At 44.9% G+C, this 27,015-nt stretch overlaps 3 protein-coding genes across 4 annotated transcripts; 1 reads left to right on the top strand and 2 right to left on the bottom strand.

The window, feature by feature from the left end:
* Nucleotides 1–169: 169 nt before the first annotated feature.
* LOC124046938 (runt-related transcription factor 2-like) lies at nucleotides 170–3,198 on the bottom strand. The gene is made up of 6 exons (XM_046367694.1): nucleotides 2,968–3,198; nucleotides 2,611–2,767; nucleotides 2,181–2,285; nucleotides 1,821–1,928; nucleotides 1,014–1,109; nucleotides 170–933 (listed from the first exon to the last, which is right to left on the bottom strand). The coding sequence occupies exons 1-6, from the start codon at nucleotides 3,196–3,198 to the stop codon at nucleotides 575–577; spliced, it is 1,056 nt and encodes a 351-aa protein (XP_046223650.1). The 3' UTR covers nucleotides 170–574.
* A 715-nt stretch (nucleotides 3,199–3,913) lies between these two features.
* On the top strand, nucleotides 3,914–12,903 carry supt3h (SPT3 homolog, SAGA and STAGA complex component). Of its 2 annotated transcripts, none has more exons than XM_046367046.1 (12): nucleotides 3,914–4,055; nucleotides 4,897–4,991; nucleotides 5,658–5,742; nucleotides 5,870–5,950; nucleotides 6,155–6,248; nucleotides 7,703–7,839; nucleotides 7,949–8,024; nucleotides 8,112–8,224; nucleotides 11,869–11,973; nucleotides 12,109–12,234; nucleotides 12,311–12,403; nucleotides 12,531–12,903. In XM_046367046.1, exons 2-12 carry the CDS (start codon nucleotides 4,900–4,902, stop codon nucleotides 12,570–12,572), a joined length of 1,044 nt encoding a protein of 347 aa, XP_046223002.1. In that variant the 5' UTR covers nucleotides 3,914–4,055; nucleotides 4,897–4,899; the 3' UTR covers nucleotides 12,573–12,903. The 2 variants fall into 2 exon arrangements, with proteins under 2 accessions (XP_046223002.1, XP_046223001.1); XM_046367045.1 differs by having other exon boundaries at nucleotides 5,864–5,950.
* A 488-nt stretch (nucleotides 12,904–13,391) lies between these two features.
* Nucleotides 13,392–25,423, bottom strand: LOC124046552 (cell division cycle 5-like protein). The gene is made up of 19 exons (XM_046367044.1): nucleotides 25,228–25,423; nucleotides 24,754–24,857; nucleotides 24,382–24,543; nucleotides 24,158–24,285; nucleotides 23,436–23,535; nucleotides 22,681–22,807; nucleotides 22,507–22,598; nucleotides 22,223–22,367; nucleotides 21,903–22,097; nucleotides 21,616–21,764; nucleotides 20,927–21,095; nucleotides 20,681–20,845; nucleotides 20,509–20,589; nucleotides 20,270–20,404; nucleotides 20,088–20,192; nucleotides 14,881–15,078; nucleotides 14,713–14,775; nucleotides 14,338–14,487; nucleotides 13,392–14,224 (listed from the first exon to the last, which is right to left on the bottom strand). The coding sequence occupies exons 1-19, from the start codon at nucleotides 25,270–25,272 to the stop codon at nucleotides 14,117–14,119; spliced, it is 2,421 nt and encodes an 806-aa protein (XP_046223000.1). The 5' UTR covers nucleotides 25,273–25,423; the 3' UTR covers nucleotides 13,392–14,116.
* Between the last annotated feature and the right edge of the window lie 1,592 nt (nucleotides 25,424–27,015).

Genomic DNA, 27,015 nt, shown 5'->3' with positions numbered 1-27,015 from the left:
TGAAACATGTGATGGGGTTTAGAAAGGAAACACTTAATCCTCCCACATGTAGGCCTAACCTAACCAGTAAATAGGGGACTTCTGAGTTTTCAGCACCATGGACAATGGAATGTATTCATTTGATGGCTCTGTTCTAATCAAATACAATTTTATTTCATTTGGAACTGAATTTATCAAACCTGTTTTCATTAAACCTATCCTTTATTTGATTCAAATACTTACATATTATTCAATCCATTAGCTATTCATTTATCATTTTTTGTCATTTCATAGATAACTGTTTGGCATCAGACAATAAAATAAAACACAAACGACCAAACATACCTGATAACCGATAATAAGCCTACCCATAACCAACAATAACCATAAAATAACACTACATAACCATAAAACTCAAAAGTACATTTTGTACGAGTTCATAAAACACACACATAGAGCTACGTAGTGCATCTTAGTATTATTAATGGGAACAAATATAAATGTAAAGACACAGGCGTAAAGCACTAACCATCAGGTTTTGATTGATTCTTGATTGATTGATTCGTGATTGATTGATTGCACCATCCTGTCCGAGTCAATATGGCCTCCACACAGACTCCTCCCCCCTACCCTCTGTTTGATTGGCCAGCGCGGCAGTGGGGGCCTGGTCTCCTCCCGGCCCAGAGGTAAAGTGGTTTGTCCTGTCCCCCTCTGGCAGTGAGATGTAGTGGTTGGTCCCAGCAGAGGCTCCATAGTAGAGGATGGGGCTGCTGCTGGGCTGGAAGAGTCCACTGTGGGAATGGGGGGTGAGCGTGGGGAAAGGTGGGGGGAGGTATGGTGGTGGAGGGGGGGTGACGGAGTAAGGGAAGGACGAGAAGTGCATTCTGGGAGTGGACGAGAATGAGGAGAGGGGGGGAAACGGGCGATCAAACCCAGCAGCCAGCTCACACACACCTGGAAAACAGACGCACACAGGGTCAGAGGGCACATCACTGTGTTACTGTGTGTGCGCGTGTGCATGCATGTATGCCTACCTGAGAGGCCAGTGGTTCTTGAGGATGAGAAGGGGTAAGATTGATCATTGGTCCAGGGGGGTGAGGAAAGGGGCCTAGAGTCTGAGAGAGGGAAGGCTGGAGGGAGAGATAATGAAAGGAGCAGGGGATAGAGGAAGAATGAGGGAGAGAGACAGGGAAGGAAGTGAGAGAAACAGGGATGGAAGTGAGAGAGACAGGGAAGGAAGTGAGAGAGACAGGGAAGGAAATGACAGAGATAGGGAAGGCAGTGAGAGAGACAGGGATGGAAGTGAGAGAGACAGGGAAGGAAATGACAGAGATAGGGAAGGCAGTGAGAGAGACAGGGAAGGAAGTGAGAGAGACAGGGAAGGAAGTGAGAGAGACAGGGGTGGAAGTGAGAGAGACAGGGATGGAAGTGAGAGAGACAGGGAAGGAAATGACAGAGATAGGGAAGGCAGTGAGAGAGACAGGGAAGGAAGTGAGAGAGACAGGGAAGGAAGTGAAATAGACAGGGATGGAAGTGAGAGAGACAGGGATGGCAGTGAGAGAGACAGGGAAGGAAATGAGAGAGATAGGGAGGCAGTAGAAGAGACAGGGAAGGAAGTGAGAGAGACAGGGAGGGAAGTGAGAGAGACAGGGATGGAATTGAGAGAGACAGGGAAGGAAGGGGAGAGACAGGGAAGGAAGGGAGAGAGAGAGAGGGGGAAAGTGATGGAGGGAAGGAGAAGAGCAATGAGTGTTTCATATAGTTATTAGTATCTCATGAAAATATCAGTAAACTTGGGCCATCAGTATACACAAGAAAGCGTTTAACTGCTCTGTTTTCACCTCTTGTTGGAGGGGTGGTGATGTTGTTGAGGGGGCGGAGACTCTGCATCGGCATGGAAACCCTGAAAAGCCCTGTTTTTGGACCCACCTCTAGCTTCTGCCTGTGACCTATCAGAGAGCAGCATACACAAGTAGTTATAGCCCTCTTCAATCAGTGTCCCTGTTCAAAAACCCGAGTCTGCGTGTGTGTGTGTGTGTGTGTGTGTGTGTGTGTGTGTGTGTGTGTGTGTGTGTGTGTGTGTGTGTGTGTGTGTGTGTGTGTGTGTGTGTGTGTGTGTGTGTGTGTGTGTGTGTGTGTGTGTGTGTGTGTGTGTGTGTGTGTGTGTGTGTGTGTGTGTGTGTGTGTGTGTGTGTACTCACGGCGTGGCTCTCTAGGTCCGTCTACAGTAACTTTGATAGCTCTGTGGTACGTGGCCACCTGGGGAGGACTGGTGAACACGGTTATGGTCAGATTAAAGCTTTTACCTAGAGAGAGAGAGAGAGAGAGAGAGAGAGAGAGAGAGAGAGAGAGAGAGAGAGAGAGAGAGAGAGAGAGAGAGAGAGAGAGAGAGAGAGAGAGAGAGAGAGAGAGAGAGAGAGAGAGAGAGAGAGAGAGAGAGAGAGAGAGAGAGAGAGAGAGAGAGAGAGAGAGAGAGAGAGAGAGAGAGAGAGAGAGAGAGAGAGAGAGAGAGAGAGAGAGAGAGAGAGAGAGAGAGAGAGAGAGAGAGAGAGAGAGAGAGAGAGAGAGAGAGAGAGACATGTTAAACACACACACACACCCTCTGTTGTACACAAACACACACAAACACACCTCTCCCACTGCGTCCTACAAAGCGGAGGTCATTGAAGCGTGCTGTGTGTGATGTCATCAGCGTGGTGGCGTTCCGTAGCTCAGCTGAACAGTTCTCATCATTCCCTGCCATCACCGTGACTAGAACACCGTCACTTACATCACCCAGGGCAACCACCTGGAGAGGGAGGATGGAGGGGGGATGGAGGACAAATTAAATAGGTAGAGAAAAGATGTTCAATGGTCCCCTCACTAAACCTTTCAGTACCTCTCCCATGTGTACACTCTGTAAACACTGGCAAGCTGAAAGAAGGGGAAATTTATTTTGACATGAGGTCAAGTGATGAAGACTCAGAATCCAGACTTTGTGTGTGTTACCGTGAAGGCACGTGGCAGAGTCTTGTTGCAACGCCAGTGTGCGGGGAGGCTTGACACCAGAAAGTTGGGGCTGTCGGTGGGCCTGAACTCAGCAGGAATGTCCCCTGTACTCTGGGGGCCACTCTCCTCATGCTGAGCTGTCACTCCCACTGTCCCATCTCTGGTCTTACCATGGAGCGGTGGACTGAACCTACGGCTTGTGATCTGGGGATCTGGGGGAATAAGTAACATGATGAGACTCGATCTTCATTAGCCAACCAGCAAAAAGCCTTCTGAAGCCACAGAGGCCATAGAACTCACGATGCCAGGACAGTGGAGTCAATCACCACCTTCCGGAGACACCTGAAACCCCACCTCTTTAAGGAATACCTAGGATAGGATAAGTAATCCTTCTCACCCCCCCCCCCCTTTAAGATTTAGATGCACTATTGTAAAGTGACTGTTCCACTGGATGTCATAAGGTGAATGCACCAATTTGTAAGTCGCTCTGGATAAGAGCGTCTGCTAAATGACTTAAATGTAAAATGTAAATGTAGAACAAGTACAATCTGCTAAAAAAACAGTTCTGACCCATCTATGGCTGCAATTAACAGCCTAGTAAATAACATTGTTGGGAGCATATAGAGCGTGTAACTTTATTTCTTGTCATTCATACAGTACCGTATTGTATACATACAGTACTGTAAAAAAAAGTAAAAAGAAGGGTTAAACAGCACACACACAGTCTCTCTCTCTCACACACACACACACACACACACACACACACACACACACACACACACACACACACACACACACACACACACACACACACACACACACACACACACACACACACACACACACACACACACACACACACACACACACGTCAGGCAGGACTTCGCACAACCTCCATAAAACCGGCCAAACTATTTTTGTCAGCTGCAGTCCACCAGGTGGCACAATGAGCCCGTGACAAGATCAACATTGCTGACGTCTTTCACTGTGCGACAAAACGACAAAGCAGCTTATCCAAGTGCAGCAGTGGTTTGTAAAGAAACCCATGACGAGGGCCAAATAATATTGTACTAAATCGTTGAATCACGGTAAGATTGCATTATTCTAACACCTTCTAAAGACATTCGACTAACCCACTTTACTATTTGTCCGTAACTTTAATTTGACTGGTTCTGGCTGGGTTATGAGGGAAAGTGACAGACCTGTTTACTAGCTGGGGAATGGGAGCGTGTGTGCGTGCGTGTGTGTATGCGCTATACATCCTCTCTCTCTGTCTGTCTACAGCCACAGGTTTGAATACAGGAACGACTGTCCTACAGGATTCGTTCATGCAAACACTGAGAGAGGGGAGGTAGGGAGGGAGAGGAAGGCAGTGGTTAAAAGTTATGCCAAAAGCAGCGAACAAAAACAGTCAAATCCATATTGTGACATTAGCAACAGCTGATTTGCCTGAGCTCAATTCTGGTTGAGTGACTCCATCCTGTTCTTTTGTTTACCGCAGACCACTGTGTGTGTGTGTGTGTGTGTGTGTGTGTGTGTGTGTGTGTGTGTGTGTGTGTGTGTGTGTGTGTGTGTGTGTGTGTGTGTGTGTGTGTGTGTGTGTGTGTGTGTGTGTGTGTGTGTGTGTGTTTTTGTAGACTGTGTTTGTGTATAGCTGTTTTTCGGTGCTACCAAAAACATGTTTGTGTAACTGTGGTGTGTGTTTAGGCTACTAGTTCATAGAGAAACTGACTTGAAATAATACGACTGAGTCAACACACCCAACAACTTCAGTTAATAAACCGTATGTGCCGATATAAATGTATTTTATAGAGTTGATATGCAATGACTGTCATAACGATTATATCTGTTCTACACAGTAGCCTATATTTCTATCATAAAGTGTTGTAATGTTGTCTTCCTGAACACGACCCTGGGGTGTGTGTGTAGGTGATGAGCAGCAGTCCCATGGCAGGCTCTTCCAGCTCAGCGAGGGACCGCCCACCCACACGGACCAGCTTCATCCCCGAAATACAGAGCATGATGTAACTACACACACTGAGTCAGATTGTCCCAAAACACACACACACACACGCACACGCACACGCACACACACACACAGGTAGACATATAGATCCACTTACCCCAGTAGAGGTTGTGTTGACTCGGGCTGAAGAGGCTGTTGGATGCCATGACAACAGTGTATCACAGAGTAACCAGCTAGTTTCAGCAGTAGGTTGACCGTAGTGTCGAAGGGTCGTTATGTGGTCGGGTCCTGGTCTGCTACGCTAAGACGGTCTGCGTTGTGGTTCTGTGGTCCTGGAGCGGTGTGTGTGATGGCGTTTGGACCACAGCGTGGTCGCCATACTCCCTTGCTCCACCCTCATTCGACGAACCACATTAATCTGACTATGACATCACTGCCGTCACACACTCACAGACACTCAGGTGTTCAACCCAACCTTTGCATAGAGATACACCACATCCCTCAACCTCACCTACTAGAACAGAGCCTGCATCCTGTGTGTGTGTGTGTGTGTGTGTGTGTGTGTGTGTGTGTGTGTGTGTGTGTGTGTGTGTGTGTGTGTGTGTGTGTGTGTGTGTGTGTGTGTGTGTGTGTGTGTGTGTGTGTGTGTGTGTGTGTGTGCGTGCGTGCGTGCGTGTGTGTGTGTTTCTAACCCATCTCATGTGTGTGTGTGTGCATGTTCTAGGTTTGCTCTGGGAGATGCTCGCAGACCCCTACATGAGACTGCTGCTCTGGTAGAGGACATTGTACACACCCAACTCATCAACCTGGTAACACACACACACATTTTAGTCCCTGTTCTCTCTCTGATACTGACAAACCTTTTCAACTATGAAACAGTAACTCATATCACTCCTCTCCTCTCTTCCCTTTGTGTGTGTGTGTCCGAAGCTACAGCAGGCGTGTGAGGGGGCGGTCCTTAGAGGGTCAAGGGTCATCTCAGCTGAGGACATCCTGTTCCTCATGAGGAGAGACAAGGTACACACCAGCTATATACACACATACACCATACACAGACACACCATACACTCACACTGTTTTCTGCCTGCAATACCTGTGAAGTACTGATTTCAGCTGACTGGCGTTAACTAGAAAACCGGAGGCCTGTAGTATTATTTTAGACTACAGCCTTTTTTCTCTGTCATCACTTTCTCTTCATCTTCTCGCTCTCTTTCCCTACAGAAGAAGGTGAGGAGGTTGTTAAGGTATCTACAGTTCAGAGACTACAAGTCTAAAGTGCTGAAAACCATTGAAGATGAGGAACCACTGGATTCAGGTACTAGACACAGTACATGTAAAGCAAAAAAAGTCCCATGACTGAAACTTAAGTCGATCTCAGATCTATTGTCTGGGGCCGAGTTATCCTCCCCTTTCATGTAAAAAGGTTGTGACCATCATACTTTTAAGGAAAGAGGATCATGTTGTATATGTATTAAACTGCACGTTTGACCAATTTCAGTTCCCTTTGCTTAGGAGGTCTGGGGACCTCCCTGGAAAAAATGTTATGTAGAAGGACTGAGAAGCTCAGTTCTGGTGACTTTTTAAAAGGACATTCTACTCTCAAATTAATGAAAATAAAACGATGCTGACACCATCTAAAATATAATTTCCACCTCCAGAAGTGGGCCCAAAAACATATTGGTAAAAATGTTGTTAAAATTATATTGGACCAGGCATATAGCCTATGCATGGCCTATATTATCATATGTGCTATTAGCAATACGCATTATCACCTGTAGCCCAACTGATGAAGCATAGTTGCTGTAAAATGTACATAGGCTGAAGCATGGGGTTGGTCCATCTGCATTTACCCCATTGGACACAACATCCCGATTGCTATTATTAATTATTATTATTTTATTATAAATATATAAATAATTATTCGTTTTTATTTACTCGAAAAATCATATTTTTTTGTTGTTTGCTTCTGTTTGCCCTTTTAAGATGACATTGCCCCTTTACGAGCTCTGTTGTGCAGCTGTGCCTAAAACCAAGCTTGAAGCTGCATTTGTAAAAGAATGCCACGCACAATTGAAGGAGTAGAGAAATAAACGTGGTAACAATGTAGAACTCGGATACCATATCATTTTTTTTTCTTTCTTTTTTAAGGCCAAACTGCTTTAAAAAATATGTTCCCGCGATTGCATTAAGAATGGTTGTGCATTGACTGCTTGTCAGAATAATGTTACGTTTCCCTTGAATGCGCCTCGAGATTAATATTTCCCTGGCAAAGAACACAACAATAAGCCAACTATGTAAACTATTCTTCTATGGGGTTGTCTGATTTTGTTTTAAAAACAACATTAAATAGCAAAAATAGTAGCACTGAAAAGTTCCATCCTGAGCGATAAAGTATAGGCTTTGAATTATTTTGCCAGCAGCTACAGTAAGCCGGCTACACCACTCTTGAGTTGAGCACTGCTGTGGTGCACATTATAGACTATGTCATTTCCTTCATCTGAATATCAGCGTGTCATCAACAATCGTGCATGTCAGTTCAGTGCACACAGCTTAACAGAGAAAATTTAATATTTGAGAACATATTTTGTAGAACACACAAAAAATGACCTCTTCAGAATCCATTTAATGGAAATCTGTCCCAGTGATGGATAACTTTAACCCTGCTTTTAACCCTGCATGAAGACTTGTTAGCTTCCAGTACTCCTAGACTTTAGCTTAGAGGGCTAACATTGTTCCCTCTCTATCTATCTCTCACTCACACACTGATAGATAGGTGGGTTGTTGCCGGGAGTAACAAGCGCCAGCGGCTAGCAGGAGACTTCTTGTCCTGGGTGGACCAGACGGGAGAGTTCCTGTCCCTGTCTGACAACCAGGAAGTAGATGACGTCAAACTGGAACGACTGGAGGTCAGAACACACAAACAGACACACATACACAGTGTGTTAAAGTGGTATCTGGGTAGCAGCTCCCCTCGGTGAGTATTAACTCCTCTCTCATTACCTCTCCTCTCTGTAGAGGTTGGAAAGACAGACCAGGGGGATGGACAGTGCTCAGTACAGTGAGTTCTGTGAGAGTCGGCAGCTCAGCTTTGGTGAGTAACATTTCTTCTCCCAACATTTAACCCCTAACTCAGTCTCTGATAGATGTTGTGTGTGTGTGTGTGTGTGTCTGTGTGTAGCTAAGAAGGCATCTAAGTTCCGAGACTGGCTGGACTGCAGCAGTCTGGAGGTGAAGCCCAACACTGTTGCCATGGAGATCCTGTCCTATCTGGCTTATGAGACCACCGCTCAGGTATGTGTGTGTGTGTGTCTACCAGACCACTGCTAGTTAAAGAACTAAGTCTCCCACAATAAATGAAAATACTGCGGACTTTACTGTAGTATTCACTGTAGTGTTTTTAAGGCTGTAGTATTCGCTGTAGTGTTTCTCTAGCATACTATAGTATTTAATGTCGTGTTTTTGCGGACATTAATGTAGTATACTGTAGAATTTAGTGTCATTTCGTTTACAGACATGACTGTAATATATACTATCATATTCACTGTAGTGTTTATTTTGTGGACATCACTGTAGTATACCATAGTATTCACCTGTAGTGTTTTTGCAGACATGACTGTAGTATACTATATTATTCACTGTAGTGATTTTGCAGACTTTACTGAAGTATTCAGTGTAGTGTTTTTGCAGGCATGATTATAGTATACTATATGATTCACTGTATAGTTTTTGCGGACATAACTGTATTATACTATAGTATTCACGCCGACTTTACTGTAGTATTTATTCACTGTAGTGTTTTTGCAGACATGACTATAGTATACTATAATATTCACTGTAGGGTTTTTGCATAAATGACTGTAGTATACTAAAGTATTCACTGTAGTGTGTCTTTTGCGGACATAACTGTAGTATACTAAAGTATTCACTGTAGTGTTTTTGCAGACATGATTGTAGAACACTATATGATTCACTGTAGTGTTTTTGCGGATATGACTAAAGTATTCACTGTATTTTTGTAGCAGACATGACTTTAGAATACTATAGTATTCACTAGTGTTTGTGCGGACATGACTAGTGTACTGTAGTGTTTACCTGTGTTATTGCTGACTTTACTGCTGCATACTAGTATTCACTGTAATATTTTTGTGGACAAATCAAATAATAATAATTTTGCACGCCCAATTTTTCCGTTTTTGATTTGAAATATCCAATAATTGTCGTTCCACTTCATGATTGTGTCCCACTTGTTGTTGATTCTTCACAAAAAAATACAGTTTTATATCTTTATGTTTGAAGCCTGAAATGTGGCAAAAGGTCGCAAAGTTCAAGGGGGCCGAATACTTTCGCAAGGCACTGTAGTATTCTACACTATACTACACATTTATATAATCTCAGCAAAAAAAGAAACGTCCTCTCACTGTCAACTGTGTTTATTTTCAGCAAATTTAACGTGTGAATATTTGTATGAACATAACAAGATTCAACAACTGAGACATAAACTGAACATGTTCCACAGACATGTGACTAACAGAAATGGAATAATGTGTCCCTGTACAAAGGGGGGGCTCAAAATCAAAAGTAACAGTCAGTTTTTGGTGTGGCCACTAGCTGCATTAAGTACTGCAGTGCGTCTCCACCTCATGGACTGTGCCAGATTTGCAAGTTCTTGCTGAGATGTTACCCTACTCTTCCACCAAGGCACCTGCAAGTTCCTGGACATTTCTGGAGGGAATGGCCCTTAGCCCTCACCCTCCGATCCAACAGGTCCCAGAAGTGCTCAATGGGATTGAGATCTGGGCTCTTCACTGACCATGGCAGAACACTGACATTCCTGTCTTGCAGGAAATCACGCACAGAACGAGCAGTATGGCTGGTGGCATTGTCATGCTGGAGGGTCATTTCCGGATGAGCCTGTAGGAGGATACCACATGAGGGAGGAGAATGTCTCCTCTGTAACGCACAGCATTGAGATTGCCTGCAATGACAACAAGCTCAGTCCGATGATGCTGTGACATACCGCCCCAGACCATGACGGACCATCCACCTCCAAATCGATCCCGCTCCAGAGTACAGGCCTCGGTGTAACACTCATTCCTTCGACGATACATGCAAATCTGACCATCCCCCCTGGTGAGACAAAACCGCGACTCGTCAGTGAAGAGCACTTTTTGCCAGTCCTGTCTGGTCCAGCGACGGTGGGTTTGTGCCCATAGGCGACCTTGTTGCCGGTGATGTTTGGTGAGGACCTGCCTTACAACAGTCCAGCCTCTCTAGGCCTATTGTGGACAGTCTGAGCACTGATGGAGGGATTGTGCGTTTCTGGTGTAGCTCTGGCAATTGTTGTTGCCATCGTGTACCTGTCCCGCAGGTGTGATGTGCATGTGTTGTTACACGTGGTCTGCCACTGCAAGGACGATCAACTGTCCGTCCTGCCTCCCTGTAGCGCTGTCTTAGGCGTCTCACAGTACAGATATTGCAATTTATTGCCCTGGCCACATCTGCAGTACCTCATGCCCCTTTGCAGCATGCCTAAGGCACATTCACGCAGATGAGCAGGGACCCTGTGCATCTTTCTTTTGGTGTTTTTCAGAGTCAGTAGAAAGGCCTCTTTAGTGTCCTAAGTTTTCATAACTGTGGCCTTATTTGCCTACCTTCTGTAATCTGTTAGTGTCTTAATGACCGTTCCACAGGTGCATGTTCATTAATTGTTTGTGGTTCATTAAACAAGCATGGGAAACAGTGTTTAAACCCTTTACAATGAAGATCTGTGAAGTTATTTGGATTTTTACGAATTATCTTTGAAAGACAGGGTCCTGAAAAAGGGACGTTTCTTTTTTTTCTTCCTGAGTTTAGTAAGCACTACACGATCGAGGGGAAACCTCAGAGGAAATCCCTGCCATGAGGTCCCCAAGGACAGCACGTTAAAATAAAAACAAAGTAGACAAAGCTAACAGCTACCCATAAACCTAGCTAGAAGTCCAATTGATTAAAAGATTCTAGTCAACACTACTTGATCGAGGGATACTACAGTGTGATGTATATTATTCTTCACAGTATACTACAAAATTCTATAGTAAGCACGACAACGATCGAGAAAGCCCCTAAAAGGTGTCAGAGAAAGCCCCTAAAAATTGTCAAGACTCCAGCCATCCAAGTCATAGACTGTTCTCACTGCTACCGCATGGCAAGCAGTACTGGAGCACTAAGTCTAGGTCCAAAAGGCTACTTAACAGCTTCTACCCCCAAGCTATAAGACTCCTGAACAGTTCATCAAAATGCTATTTGGACTATTTGCATTGACCCTCATTTGTACGCTGCTGCTAGTCTCTGTTTATTATCTATGCATAGTCACTTTATCTCTACCTACATGTACATATTACCTCAATTACCTCGACTAACCTGTACCCCTGCACATTGATTCTGTACCGGTACCCCTTGTATATTGCCTCGTTATTGTTATTTTTTAAACTTTAGTTTAGTTTATTTATTTTTTGTATTTAGCCTTGTTATTGTGTTACTTTAGTTTATTTAGCAAATATTTTCTTACAAACTCTTAACCAATAATGCAGAGTTAGTAAGCATTTCACGGTAAGGTCTAGAATTGTTGTATTCGGTGGATGTGACAAATACAATTGTATTTGATACTACAGTGGGTAGTAAAGTATTCTATAGTATACAAAATATGAAAGTCACCACTAAACAAGCGAGGGATATTAATGTGTAGTATAGTACAGTATACTAGAACATTCTATAGTAAGTACTAAATGATCGAGAGATACTACAGTGTGGAGTATGGGATTCTACAGTATACTACAGTTTACTGCAGAATTCTATAGTAGGTACTATAGTGTTCTATAGTAAACTGTAGTATTTTTTTATGTGTATCGTTGCTCTGTTTGGATTACAATATTCACTCCCTCTCTTTCTCTCTCTAGCTGGTAGATCTGTCTCTGTTAGTGAAACAGGATATGACTCCGAAGACAGATCCCTTCAGCCATGTTGTGTCTGCCAGCTTCATACACTACCACAGCAATACAGAGGTAAGTTAAAACACACACCCCTCTGTTAGCCAGCTAACAGGAGTAGCAGCTAGCTAACTTGCTATTCCTACTGGCCTCTCATTTAAAACGTGTTCTCTCCCTTCTACCTCTCTACCTTCCCCACCTCTCTCTCAGGTAAAGAGAGATCCAGAATCTCCAGAGACCACGCCCCCCTCCACTCCTGGCTCATCCCACTCCTCTAAGCCCTCGAATGGAGGCTTGGGATTGGACAGTAAAACCAGGCAAAGGAAACGCAAGAAGGTCTGTTAAGATAGTTTTTTTTGTTGCACAGATTATGTGTGTGTGTATACCATGTGTTAAGGTGTGTGTGTTTCAGAGCTCAGCAGTGAGTGAGGTGGAGCCTCCCAGTGGAGCCATTCAGCCCTGCCACATCAGAGAGGCCATCAGACGCTACAGTTACAGACACACGGTACACTCATCTCCCTTTTATTCCTCTTCCCTCCCTAACTTCCTATATGCACTGTAGGACTGTCCTCTCACAAAACAACTGGTTGGAAGTAATCAATATAAGACACGGTCCCTCTCTCCTCTTCCAGAGTGCTAATAGGGGGAATGGGATGGCGTTCCTGGCCTGCTAAAGACAGAAGAGAAATGGTTCGACAGAAGATAAATGTTTTTTTATGATTTGAGATTCTTACCATAAAGACAGACAGGAAGTTATTTCTGTTGAAGTCCAGACAACTTCATGTCATGATGTATCACTTACTCTGCGTTTACACAGGCAGCCCAATTCAGATCTTTTTTCCAGATCTGGTTGGTTAGACCAATTAGTGAAAAAAAAATCAATTGGGCTGCCTTTGTAAATGCAGCTTTAGTGTCCGGTTCATTTTTTTTTGTCCACATTCTCACATTGATTATGCATCCTTGGTTTATATAAAAAGTAGTCTTTAATAAAGCTATTTGATTAGACTGACTCAGTTATTCAACACTAACCACATTTCCATCCAGTTTTTATGCCATACTGAATAAAAATGACAGCCGTGATGGAATTAAGGTCTTTCATAAATGCCGACAATTTGTTCGTTCGACATGGTGGGATCTTTTTCTCAGTACAATGACTTATGCGAGATATGGTGGCAAATAATATTAAAACCATATCGAAGTCATGTGAACATGGTGTGTGGTCCTCCCACTACAACTTGGAAAACCATGCAGTTTATTAAGCTACAGCTGAAATAAGTTGTGAAAGTGCAGTGATCTTGATGCTCCATTCCAATAAATATTGAGGTTCTTATTCTGGTGACGTGATCAATGCTTGACTGCTGTTTCACAAATTAAACTATTCTCGCTCTTATCCACAACAATCTCATGTTGGCTAGAGCAGGTGTCAAGACCAGAGTAGGTACATTTGGTATTTAATGCAACAGTTTGAAAAAACTATCAGTAGAGTTAAATTCAATGGAAACATTTAAATTTAGATTTTTATTCTGTACATGAAAACTTAAATAAAAAAAAGTACATTGTGTCAAGCACTATTTTAAAAAATCCGCAACAAGTTAATTTGGAGGAAACAATGTGCATATTTTCTTCATGCTGATTCCAGAATATTTGCATGAAAATCTCAGCAATTGGATGGAAAGCTAGCTTTCCGTCAATATGGAATCTTCCAACACTTATGTGAACTGTAGGAAAACAGATTACCATCCAATAGCCCTGACAGCACTGCTAAGAACATGTTTCTCTATACATTTCATAGGCCATGCTTTGAGAGGCACTTTGCTTTTACTGGTATTTCCAGAATTATCCACTAGGTTTGCTGCAGGTAGAAAATCCTAGGGGCAGACAAACACCACATACAGGTCTTAGGGAGAAATCAGATTTGTATTGATAATTTGAAAAGACACTGATTCACCAGAGGAAAGACCAACACTAGGCAACTACTGGGCATGCTCTAAGCACTGGACCATGACATCAATATGACATGAAGAGGCAGAGCTCCAATAGATCATTCACTTGTAAATATGTTTACCTATCAACACACAATTAGAGGGTAAGACGAGGGTTGCTATGATCCTGTGTTTGAGCAGACATTTTCTCCAGTATTTGTGCATTTGCTTAACATGTTGTGATTTGTGTGTGTGTGTATAGAAAGCATATATGGGGTTTCTAGTAGGGGTGTGTGTTAGTATTTAGCAGACAGCAGAGCTTCTTTCTCCAGCAGCAAGTCTCCATATCTCTGCTGAAGCTCCTTTTCTCTCTCCTGCTGTCTCTCCACATCCTCCCTTAGAGCCTAAAGAGAAAATGAAGTCCAATAAACACAGGCTGCAGTTTTTGTCAGCTGATTGTGTGTGTAGATATATGGTGTGTGTGTAGATATGGCAGGGTGTGTGAAAGTATGTGTACCTCTTGTCTGCGGGGTATCGCTGTGTCTTCTTGTTTCTTTAGCTCAGTGAAGGTGTGGAGCTCTGTAGCTGCCTGCTCAACCTGCTCCCACAGTTCACCATGCTGCTTCAGTAGACCTACAGCACGGGACTGGTACCCTCCTAGTAACACCTACACACATACAGACATATCACTGTTCCCACAGTTCACCATGCTGCTTCAGTAGACCTACAGCACGGGACTGGTACCCTCCTAGTAACACCTACACACATACAGACAGATCACTGCTCCCACAGTTCACCATGCTGCTTCAGTAGGCCTTACAGCACAGCAATGGTACCGTCTAGAAACAGTTTGAGAGACATACAGAAAGAGTATAGGTAAGTGTTTAGTCACCTTGAGACGACGCTCCAGACGAGCAGCGCGACGGGCCTCACACGTCATGTGGCCTCGGTTGATCTAGGAATACACACATCATAAACATGTGGTATACATCATGAGTTCCCTACGGCCCAGCAGCTTCTAGTGTAAAAAGGACATGATAGGGTGTGTATGTGGTCTCACCTCTAGTTTCTTCTCCAGGGAGTCTATGCGGTCCTTCTTGGAGGCCAGGTTGGCCCTGGTGTAGCGGCTCTGGGCGGAGAGGTACAGCACCTGGCCGTAACACTCCTCCCACACCTGGCTGTAGGCCTCCATGGACAGGTCCCCGTGACCCATACCTGCCCTCACCACCTCCATCTCCTGGCTCAGCAACTCACTGGCCTGAGGGGACAAGTCACACACACTATTATTTACGCATCTCACACAAATGTCCACATTGCGTGAACAAAGTTACTCTACTCTGTAGGGATTTTAAATTTTTAAACGTGTATCTGGATAGTCGAAAGGTCAATGCAATCCGGGGACCTTGGGATGTCCCTACCCTAAACCAAACCATAAATAACCCTTACCATTTTAAATTTAAACTTCAATGGGGTAGGGACGATCTCTAGGATCCCAGATAGCATGGACCATAGTGGAAATCCTATTCATTTCTACACTCTTGACCAATCAAAATGACCAAAAATGCACATGGCAGAGGTAAAATGCAGACTGCTTTTCTCTGTAGTTTTGGCGAACAGCAACAGTGAAAGAAAATTATGATTTTAGAACTGATTCTGATCCAAAACTGTTTTCTGGTGAGTATTTTGCATTGATCTCAGGTCTTGTAACTCTACCTACATGTACATATTACCTCAACTAACCGGTGCTCCCGCACATTGACTCTGTACCGGTAACCCCATGTATATAGTTTGTTATTTTACTGCTGCTATTTAATTACTTGTTACTTTTATTTCTTATCTGTATTTTTTAAAACTGCATTGTTGGTTAGGGACTTGTAAGTAAGCATTTCACTGTAAGGTCTACAACTGTTGTATTCAGCGCATGTGACTAATCAAATTTGATTTGTAGAAACAGCATACTGATGTCTGGGCAGCCTGGAGGGCCAGATGGGCAGCTGTAACTCAATGCACCATTATAAAAACTACATTGATATCAAAAATATAAAAACAACATGTAAAGTGTTGGTCCAATGTTTCATGAGCTGAAATTAAACATCCCAGAAATGTTCCATATGCACAAAAAGCTTTATTTCTCTCAAATTTGGTACACACCAGAAACTGACCGGTTTTCTAAGTCACACCCCTACCTTTTTTCCCCTTAAGGGGAAAAATTTCATTACATTTCATTATAGTACAACGGTTTGATTTGTCTAATCTTAGCAATTTCTTCTTAGCTAGCTACATAGCAGTCTTTGCATCAAAGATAATTGCGTAATTATCGTATTTCGTCGTCCTAACGTAGTCTTCACTGCTCTGCCCAGCAGCTAGCCAGCTAGCTAACGTCCACCGATTAGCAGCACTATTACACTCAACTGAACGACTTGATTAGTGTAGTGTTAGCTAGCTACATAGCTGTCTTTGCTGTCTTCGTATGCAAGATAATTGTGTAGTTTAGAGTGTGTAGTCTTAGAGTGATTATCTTAATTCACCGAGGTTAGCTAGCCAGCTATTTGTCGTCCTTAACGTAGGAGACTCTGCTAGCTAGCCAACAGCTAGCCAACGTCTTCCGAATACATTTACCCGGTCGCATTCACAGGTAGTATCACATTTTCATTTCATTTCATTACAGTACAACGGTTTGATTTGTTTGATCGTAGCTAGCTACATAGCCGTCTTTGTATCAAAGATAATTGTGTAGTCTAGAGCGATTTTCTAGGTTAGCTAGCCAGCTATTGTCGTTCTTTTAACGCAATGTAACGTAATCAACACTGCTAGCTAGCCAGCTAGCCCCCGAATAGCTGCACTGTAGAAACTATTACACTCCGGAACGACTTGATTAGTGTAGTGTCAACAACGCAGCCACTGCCAGCTAGCCTACAAAGTTAACAGCGCAGCCACTGCCAGCTAGCCTACTTAAGCAGTACTGTATCATTTTAATCATTTTAGTCAATAAGATTCTTGCTACGTAAGCTTAACTTTCTGAACATTCGAGACGTGTAGTCCACTTGTCATTCCAATCTCCTTTGCATTAGCGTAGCCTCTTCTGTAGCCTGTCAACTATGTGTCTGTCTATCCCTGTTCTCTCCTCTGCACAGACCATACAAACGCTCCACACAGCGTGGCCGCGGCCACCCTAATCTGGTGGTCCCAGCGCACACGACCCACGTGGAGTTCCAGGTCTCCGGTAGCCTCTGGAACTGCCGATCTGCGGCCAACAAGGCAGAGTTCATCTCAGCCTATGCCTCCCTCCATTCCCTCGACTTCTTGGCACTGACGGAAACATGGAACACCACAGAAAACACTGCTACTCCTACTGCTCTCTCTTCGTCCGCCCACGTGTTCTCGCACACCCCGAGAGCTTCTGGTCAGCGGGGTGGTGGCACCGGGATCCTCATCTCTCCCAAGTGGTCATTCTCTCTTTCTCCCCTTACCCATCTGTCTATCGCCTCCTTTGAATTCCATGCTGTCACAGTTACCAGCCCTTTCAAGCTTAACATCCTTATCATTTATCGCCCTCCAGGTTGCCTCTGCTCAAACCTTCTCCAACCTATCTCCTGATTCTGCCTCCTCAACCCTCCTCTCCTCCCTTTCTGCATCCTTTGACTCTCTATGTCCCCTATCCTCCAGGCCGGCTCGGTCCTCCCCTCCCGCTCCGTGGCTCGACGACTCATTGCGAGCTCACAGAACAGGGCTCCGGGCAGCCGAGCGGAAATGGAGGAAAACTCGCCTCCCTGCGGACCTGGCATCCTTTCACTCCCTCCTCTCTACATTTTCCTCCTCTGTCTCTGCTGCTAAAGCCACTTTCTACCACTCTAAATTCCAAGCATCTGCCTCTAACCCTAGGAAGCTCTTTGCCACCTTCTTCTCCCTCCTGAATCCTCCTCCCCCTCCCCCCTCCTCCCTCTCTGCAGATGACTTCGTCAACCATTTTGAAAAGAAGGTCGACGACATCCGATCCTCGTTTGCTAAGTCAAACGGCACCGCTGGTTCTGCTCACACTGCCCTACCCTGTGCTCTGAACTCTTTCTCCCCTCTCTCTCCAGATGAAATCTCGCGTCTTGTGATGGCCGGCCGCCCAACAACCTGCCCGCTTGACCCTATCCCCTCCTCTTCTCCAGACCATTTCCGGAGACCTTCTCCCTTACCTCACCTCGCTCATCAACTCATCCCTGACCGCTGGCTACGTCCCTTCCGTCTTCAAGAGAGCGAGAGTTGCACCCCTTCTGAAAAAACCTACACTCGATCCCTCCGATGTCAACAATTACAGACCAGTATCCCTTCTTTCTTTTCTCTCCAAAACTCTTGAACGTGCCGTCCTTGGCCAGCTCTCCCGCTATCTCTCTCTGAATGACCTTCTTGATCCAAATCAGTCAGGTTTCAAGACTAGTCATTCAACTGAGACTGCTCTTCTCTGTATCACGGAGGCGCTCCGCACTGCTAAAGCTAACTCTCTCTCCTCTGCTCTCATCCTTCTAGACCTATCGGCTGCCTTCGATACTGTGAACCATCAGATCCTCCTCTCCACCCTCTCAGAGTTGGGCATCTCCGGCGCGGCCCACGCTTGGATTGCGTCCTACCTGACAGGTCGCTCCTACCAGGTGGCGTGGCGAGAATCTGTCTCCTCACCACGCGCTCTCACCACTGGTGTCCCCCAGGGCTCTGTTCTAGGCCCTCTCCTATTCTCGCTATACACCAAGTCACTTGGCTCTGTCATAACCTCACATGGTCTCTCCTATCATTGCTATGCTGACGACACACAATTAATCTTCTCCTTTCCCCCTTCTGACGACCAGGTGGCGAATCGCATCTCTGCATGTCTGGCAGACATATCAGTGTGGATGACGGATCACCACCTCAAGCTGAACCTCGGCAAAACGGAGCTGCTCTTCCTCCCGGGGAAGGACTGCCCGTTCCATGATCTCGCCATCACGGTTGACAACTCCATTGTGTCCTCCTCCCAGAGCGCTAAGAACCTTGGCGTGATCCTGGACAACACCCTGTCGTTCTCAACTAACATCAAGGCGGTGGCCCGTTCCTGTAGGTTCATGCTCTACAACATCCGCAGAGTACGACCCTGCCGCACACAGGAAGCGGCGCAGGTCCTAATCCAGGCACTTGTCATCTCCTGTCTGGATTACTGCAACTAGCTGTTGGCTGGGCTCCCTGCCTGTGCCATTAAACCCCTACAACTCATCCAGAACGCTGCAGCCCGTCTGGTGTTCAACCTTCCCAAGTTCTCTCACGTCACCCCGCTCCTCCGCTCTCTCCACTGGCTTCCAGTTGAAGCTCGCATCCGCTACAAGACCATGGTGCTTGCCTACGGAGCTGTGAGGGGAACGGCACCTCAGTACCTCCAGGCTCTGATCAGGCCCTACACCCAAACAAGGGCACTGCGTTCATCCACCTCTGGCCTGCTCGCCTCCCTACCACTGAGGAAGTACAGTTCCCGCTCAGACCAGTCAAAACTGTTCGCTGCTCTGGCCCCCCAATGGTGGAACAAACTCCCTCACGACGCCAGGACAGCGGAGTCAATCACCACCTTCCGGAGACACCTGAAACCCCACCTCTTTAAGGAATACCTAGGATAGGATAAGTAATCCTTCTCACCCCCCCCTTTAAGATTTAGATGCACTATTGTAAAGTGACTGTTCCACTGGATGTCATAAGGTGAATGCACCAATTTGTAAGTCGCTCTGGATAAGAGCGTCTGCTAAATGACTTAAATATTGGTGACTAACAGATGCATATCTGTATTCCCAGTCATGTGAAACCCAGTATAATCTTTGAAATTGTTGCATGTTGCGTTTATATTTTTGCTCAGTATACATTCAAAAGTTAGTGGTTTCATTATATTAAGCATTTCAAATGTCATGGTATATCCTTGTAGGTAACAATATCACAAGGATAATTTAAAATGTAATTTAGACAAAGATTTTTCATTGTTTTAAAAAGGCCTAAAAAAAATAATCTGAAAATGAACTCAAGTAAGCCAATACTAACGTCCGTTCGGATATTCGATTAACCGTACCCATCCCTAACACTCCATCTAGACAGTGTCCAGCTTTCCTATTTTTTAGACAGTTTTCCTATTCATTTTTAGGATTGAGGCATACTAAAACACAGCAGATGGAGACCATGACATTGCAGGGGAAACAGGTTGGGAAACACTGATCTACATTAAATCTTGGGAAACAATGGCTAGTAGGGGTGTGTGTGTGTTTTTTTTACATGTGCCAGCTCCTCATTGCTGATTGGCTTGTAGAGGTGTCTGTCCAGGTGGGCAATGTGTTCTGCATTGTTGGAGGTGGAGGCAGGCCCACGTTGTTTGCTGCGCTGTGGTTGGATAAACAAAGTACTTTAGTTCTGCTCCAAATGCAGCCCTGTGTGTTTATGTATGTGTATACACCTACCTGTTGGTTGGCTGGTGGGTGGTGCAGACAGTCAAAGTGCAGCATAGTGATCATCTCCTTCTTGATAATCTCCTCAGCCTGCTGCAGTTCTGACAGAGGATCTGTTCCCAACGGACGCAGGATAGACTCATTCACCTACACAATTTTGCATTAGTTTTGTCACTAATGCTGTAGCTGGGAAGGGGAGGTGATGCAGCACTTCAACTCTTGTGTGTGAGAGTCACACTGTGTGTGCTTACCTCTGATGGTCTGGGTAGAATCCTCTGTACAGCAGTGTGTCTCAGCTTCAGCTCTTTCTCCTGCTCTGCATCCCGGGCAGCCTGCAACACACACACATTTACAAAAGGGGATAGTCAAGAGTAGAGCTTTATGTGAGTTGTATGCATGTGGGTCTGTGTGACTGAGTGTTACCCGATTGCGTAGCTCTATCTCTGAGGCGTCCTCCATGTATCCGGTCTCCGTCTCCATTTCCTCCATTTCAGTCTCTGCGTTTTCTGGCAGAACGATCTCAAAGTCGTTCTTGGGGATCGGCAGTGACATCAGACCCAGCTTCAGCTGCTCCCTCGACTCTCGTTGCTACGCACATACACACAAATTAAAAGTTACACACACACAAACGAATTCGAAACAGTAGCCATTTCAATAGTAGTTTGTTACCAGATGTCTAGCGTAGGCAGGGTCTGCTAGTTGTTCCTCACTATTGATGTTGAGTTTGTCTCGTAGAGGGGTGCGCCCAGGGGTTACTCCAGGGGTCACAGTACCCGGTCCTTTAGGGGTTAACGCTTCCTGGGGGGTCATACCGCCCTCAGACCCTGGACCCGGGGTTCTACAAAAGCAATAGTGTGTGTCACTAGTCAGTACAGAATTAGGTGTGTGGGAGAATGGCTTCCATGTTTATTTATTGTACTAGGTAAATTGACTGAACACATTCTCATTTACAGCAACGACCTGGGGAATAGTTACAGGGGAGAGAAGGGGGGATGAATGAACCAATTGGAGGCTGGGGATGATTAGGTGGCCATGAAGATATGAGGGCTAGATTGGGAATTTAGCCAGGACACCAGGGTTAACAACCCGACTCTTGTGATAAGTGCCATGGAATTTTAGTGACCACAGGGAGTCAGGACACGCGTTTAACGTCTCATCCAAAAGACGGCACCCTACACAAGGCAATGTCCCATATCACTGCCCTGGAGCATTGAGATATTTATTTTAGACCAGAGGAAAGAGTGCCTCCTACTGGCCCTCCAACATCCAGGGACCGACCAGGACCAACCCTGCTTAGCTTCAGAGGCAAGCCACCAGTGGGATGCAAGGTGGTGTGTGTGAATGGCGTGCGTGTGTACCTGAAAGGTGTGGTCAGTACAGTATTTGGTGTCTGAACTGCCTGTCTTTGGGGTGTGACTCCTGAGAAGTCACTCTGTTGGAGAGGAGTGTTCAGACCTCCTTTCAGAGGAGTGTCTACGTTAGTTAAAGCCATCAGGTTCTGGGCCTCCTGGAGGAGAGAGATTTTGTCAGAGGTATTGTATTGGCATTCATTTTATGTTATAATTTACATTGTATGGTAATATGTACCGTGGACAGCTTTCCTTATACCCTGAGACAGAGAAAAAGGGAGAGTGACTGGGTGTACCTGTAGTATCTTGTCCTGCGCGGCAGGGGTCTTGGGGGTGCGTAGCCCAGTTGTCATGGCGCTGTTGGAAAGGCTGTATTCTGACAGTAGGGCTGAGGAGGCAGAGTTAGTGATCCCAGATTCCTCAGCGGTCTGACGAGCCACTTCACTGGCCTGACCCAGCTTAACCACCTCCTCCAGCTCCGCATCAGAGATCTACACACGCCAGACAACACCAGACACGCAGTCAAACTTCCCTGGCCTGACAAAACTTCACTACTTCCCGTAGCTATGCATCAGAGATGCGCACACACACACACACACAGTCACAGCGTTGTTACCTGTGGTGCAGGCAGCACCAGTTTGCTGCGTTTCTTGGTGAACTCCGCTACTCCGCTGGTCTGGAGGATGGCTGACGGAAGATCACTTTCCTTCTTCTTCTTGATCTTCTGTCTATCCCTCTTCCTCTCCCTCTCCTCCTTCTCACTGAGGACACACAAAGTCAGGCACACACAGCGCTCTCCTCCTCACATTCAAACTGTCAAATTATCCCATCTATAAATGGCCCAATCAGATCATACTAGTGGCATTCGACAAGTTGGGTGTGTGTGTGTGTGTGACTGACTTGCGTAGCTCTCCATCCAGGTGTTGTTGTCTCAGGCGTTTGAAGTTTGGTTCCAGTCCTTCATAGAGCTCCATGCTGGTGTCATAGAAACCCTAGAATCATAATATATTAACACTTAGCCCTGATAATACACACGTCACACACACGTTGATGTATGTGTGTGTAATGTGTTACCTGAGAAGGTTTCTTCTCAAAGGGAATCTCAGCATTGTAGTCCACTCCTCTCTTCTTCTTCCTCTTCTTCTGAGCGTCGATGCCTGCTGCCCTCAACTCCCTGCGCTTCTGTAGAGCAGCCAGTCGTCTGGGAGTGAGGAGAAAGAGAGGGCGTGTATGTTTGTCAGGGTTTTCTTGATTTGGTGGTAGGCATTGAGGGGATTCGATTAAGATGGACCGGGTTGCAACGGGCTATGAACGTGCAAAACCGGTGATGGACACACGCCCTGCTCAAATTGAACAGTAATCTGCGCCACTCGGTCCTGTTGTCAACAAGGCAGAATGATGCATCGTTCAGAAACATCTCTCTATTCCATCAAATAAACGTTTGAATTTTCAAACACGTTTTCATTGGGAAGGCAAAATAGTTTTATCAAAATAAACCACTTTTGCATGTGAAAACAGAATCCTACTCATTACTCCACATGCTTAACCTACATCACTTTTGTTTTGAGACAATGCTGCCGTCAGCCAGAACGGGGCGCGTGGCTCACGCCTGGAGGCAGCCCAGTTCCAAAATGAATGCAATCACTTTTAACCCGGTGCAAACTACACCCACTAGGCACCAAGCCAGCTTAATAGAGTACCCTCACTATGACAGCAAACTCAGAAATGTCTGGTCTGAAATTTATGCAGTTCACAAATCCTGCATTTGTTGTATTTACATATAACACAGCTCTTATTTGAAACACAAATTCGTGCTGGTGTGTATATACCTGGCCTCCTCCAGCTGTTTCTCTCTGGCCTTCCTCTTGGCTTTCTTCCCCTGAGTGTTGGCCAGACGAGCTCTGGCCTCAGACAGCATCTCCAGCTCATCTACACACACACACAAAGTCAGGAATAGCTTGTTTGGTCTTATTTATTTAATTTGAATAAACCATGAAAGTTGACTGAACAGCAACAAGCCGAAGAAGCATTGCACCAATTCTTCCTTTGGCCGCCTGTCCTTCCAGTTCTCTGCTGCCAATGACTGGAACGAACTGCACAAATCTCTGAAGCTGGAGACTCCTACCTACCTCCCTCACTAGCTTTAAGCTCCAGCTGTCAGAGCAGCTCACAGATCACTGCACCTGTACATGGCTCATCTGTAAATAAGCCCATCCAATACTGTATTTATCTTGCTCCTTTGCACCCCAGTATCCCAACTTGCACATTTATCTTCTGCACATCCTACCATTCCAGTGTTTAATTGCTAGATTGTAATTACTTTGCCACCATTACCTATTTATTGCCTTACCTCTCTTATCCTACCTCATTTGCACATGCTGTATATCATTTTTCTACTGTATCATTGATGGTATGTTTGTTTGTCCCATGTGTAACTCTGTGTTGTTGTATGTGTCGAACTGCTTTGCTTTATCTTGGCCAGGTCGCAGTTGCAAATGAGAACTTGTTCTCAACTAGCCTACCTGGTTAAATAAAAAATAAATATATGAACCTTCGTCCATGTCCACAGGGTCAGGCCTAGCGGGCTTGGTTTCAGGGTTGGGGTCGATCTCTCCAGGCTTCAGTTTCCTGGGATCATCAGCTGTATCCTCCTCATTGTCCCTCTGGGCTGCTTTGTCTCTATACACACACACACACCAAGAAAATGCATAAGAACATGGATGCCAAGAGGTCTTCTCTGAACACAGAGAGAAAGTGTTTTTGCGTGGGTCTTACAGTAGAAACTCGTAGTGCTCCAGACACTGGGCAGCGGTGCGTCCTATGATAGGAGCAATGGTCCTCCACTGGGTGGGCATAAGCTTGGCCAGATGGAGCAGCTTCTCCTCTTCTTCTCTGGACCACTCGGTTTTCTTAATGCTGGGATCCAGCCACTCATACCTACACACAAAAACAGCACATTAGATACAAACAGAACTGTATCCACACACACTCACAAAAACCACTCAGTCTCCTTTGGGGCTCAGCTTATCATGCATGCAACACACACCGGGTTTAACGTGACACACACACACACACACACACACACACACACACACACACACACACACACACACACACACACACACACACACACACACACACACACACCAGCGGGCCTTGCACTGTTTGGCAGACTTGCGGTGCAGCAGGGAGGCAATACGAGACCACTGGTTCTTCCCATATTTCATCACCGCTGCCTTCAGTATTTCATCCTGGGAGAAAGAGGGAGGATGTAATATTTTATTTTTCACTCATCCCCGAGGAAAATTCAGTTTCAACTGCAGACAACTATAATTTAAAGACGGCGTTAACTAGTAGATATTACTAGTTAACTAATGTCAACTAGCTAACGTTGCATTGAAGTTCAACTCGTGAACTATTACGACTAACGTTAATGTGGTTAGCTAACTAGCCAGCTAATGTTAGCTAAAGTGATGCAGTGTCGAGTAGCTAATTCAGTGAATACATTTACATGGTAGTTCATTAACCTGGAGTTGACTTAGTTAACTAAAAATGTTGTATATTAGTTGGAAGCTAGTTAGCAGCAGACGTAAGTTACTAGCGTTAGCTACAACAATTTACCTCGGTGTTTCGCCATACACCACCCTTGATCATGATACGCGGCATCTTGGATGTTGTGTTGCTACCCTTCAGGTAGTAACTATAAATAAATAACCAGATACCACAATATAAAACAATAATACGAAAAGTTGGACATAAAATTGAACAACGATTTAAGAACGTGTGTTATCAACATCCACAAAAAAAAATCAATATGGCGGCCACCGGAAGTGCGCAAAGTATCTTTATAAGATCTTTATAACCAAGATAGACCATAGCCCGTCGTTTCACATGCAAACAAATGAGTAATTATTTAAAAAGCAGGTCAGGCAAGCCAATTAAGAGCAAATTCTTATTTACAATGACGACCTACCAAAAGGAGGACGGGGGCTGGGGTTAAAAATTAAAATACAGGACAAAACACATCATGACAAGAGACACCGCAACACAACATAAAGAGAGACATAAGACAACAACATAGCATGGCAGCAACACATGACAACACAGCATAGTAGCAACACCACATGACAATAACATGGTAGCACAATAACATGGTGGCAGCACAAAACATGGTACAGACATTATTTGGCACAGACAACAGCACAAAGGCAAGAAGGTAGAGACCACAAAACAGTTGAAGACGGAAGTTTACACACACTTAGGTTGGAGTCATGAAAACTCGTTTTTCAACCACTGCACAATTTTGTTGTTAACAAACTATAGTTTTGGCTAGTCGGTTAGGACATCTACTTTGTGCATGACAAGTAATTTTTCCAACAATTGTTTACAGTTATTTCACTTAATCACAATTCCAGTGGGTCAGAAGTTTACATCGACTCGGTTGACTGTGCCTTTGAACAGCTTGGAAAATTTCCGAAAATTATGTCATGGCAATAGAAGCGTCTGATAGGCTAATTGACATCATTTGAGTCAATTGGAGGTGTACCTGAGGATGTGTTTCAAGGCTTAACTTCAAGGCCAAACTCAGTGCCTCAGTACCGCACAGGAAAGAGGTGCGTTCTGTCTCCTAGAGATGAAAGTACTATGGTGCGAAAAGTGCATCACAATCCCAGAACAACAGCAAAGGACCTTGTGAAGATGCTGGAGGAAACAGGTGCAAAAGTATCTATATCCACAGTAAAACGAGTCCTATATCGACAACCTGAAAGGCCGCTCAGCAAGGAAGAAGCCACTGCTCCAAACGTGTATTGAAATAGCCAGACTACAGTTTGCAACTGCACATGGGGACAAAGATTGTGCTTTTTGGATTAATATCCTCTGGTCTGAAGTGAAAAAGCGTGTATGAGCAAGGAGGCCTACAAACCTGACTCAGTTACACCAGCTCTGTCAGGAGGAATGGGCCAAAATTCACCCAACTTATTGTGGGATGTTTGTGGAAGGCTACCTGAAACATTTGACCCAAGTTAAACAATTTAAAGGCAATGCTACCAAATACTAATTAAGTGTATGTAAACTTCTGACCCACTGGGAATGTGATGAAAGAAATAAAAGCTGAAATAATTCACTCTCTACTCTTGTGACATTTCACATTCTTAAAATAAAGTGGTGATCCAAACTGACCTAAGACAGAGCATTTTTACTAGGATTAAATGCCAGGAATTGTGAAAAACTGAGTTTAAATGTATTTGGCTGAGGTGTATGTAAACTTCCGACCTCAGCTGTACATCACGTGAAGCAGCCACAAAGGTCAGTAAGAGTGTCCATTATTTAGTCTTTGAATGAAGAGGTGGAGATAAAACTGTTCAGTTTTAGTGTTTTTTTGCAGCTTGTTCCAGTCGCAGCGAAATG

The sequence above is a fragment of the Oncorhynchus gorbuscha genome, linkage group LG10, assembly GCF_021184085.1.
Source record: "Oncorhynchus gorbuscha isolate QuinsamMale2020 ecotype Even-year linkage group LG10, OgorEven_v1.0, whole genome shotgun sequence".
NCBI classification, from domain to species: Eukaryota; Metazoa; Chordata; class Actinopteri; order Salmoniformes; family Salmonidae; genus Oncorhynchus; species Oncorhynchus gorbuscha.
This window is presented reverse-complemented; position numbering and strand designations above follow the sequence as displayed.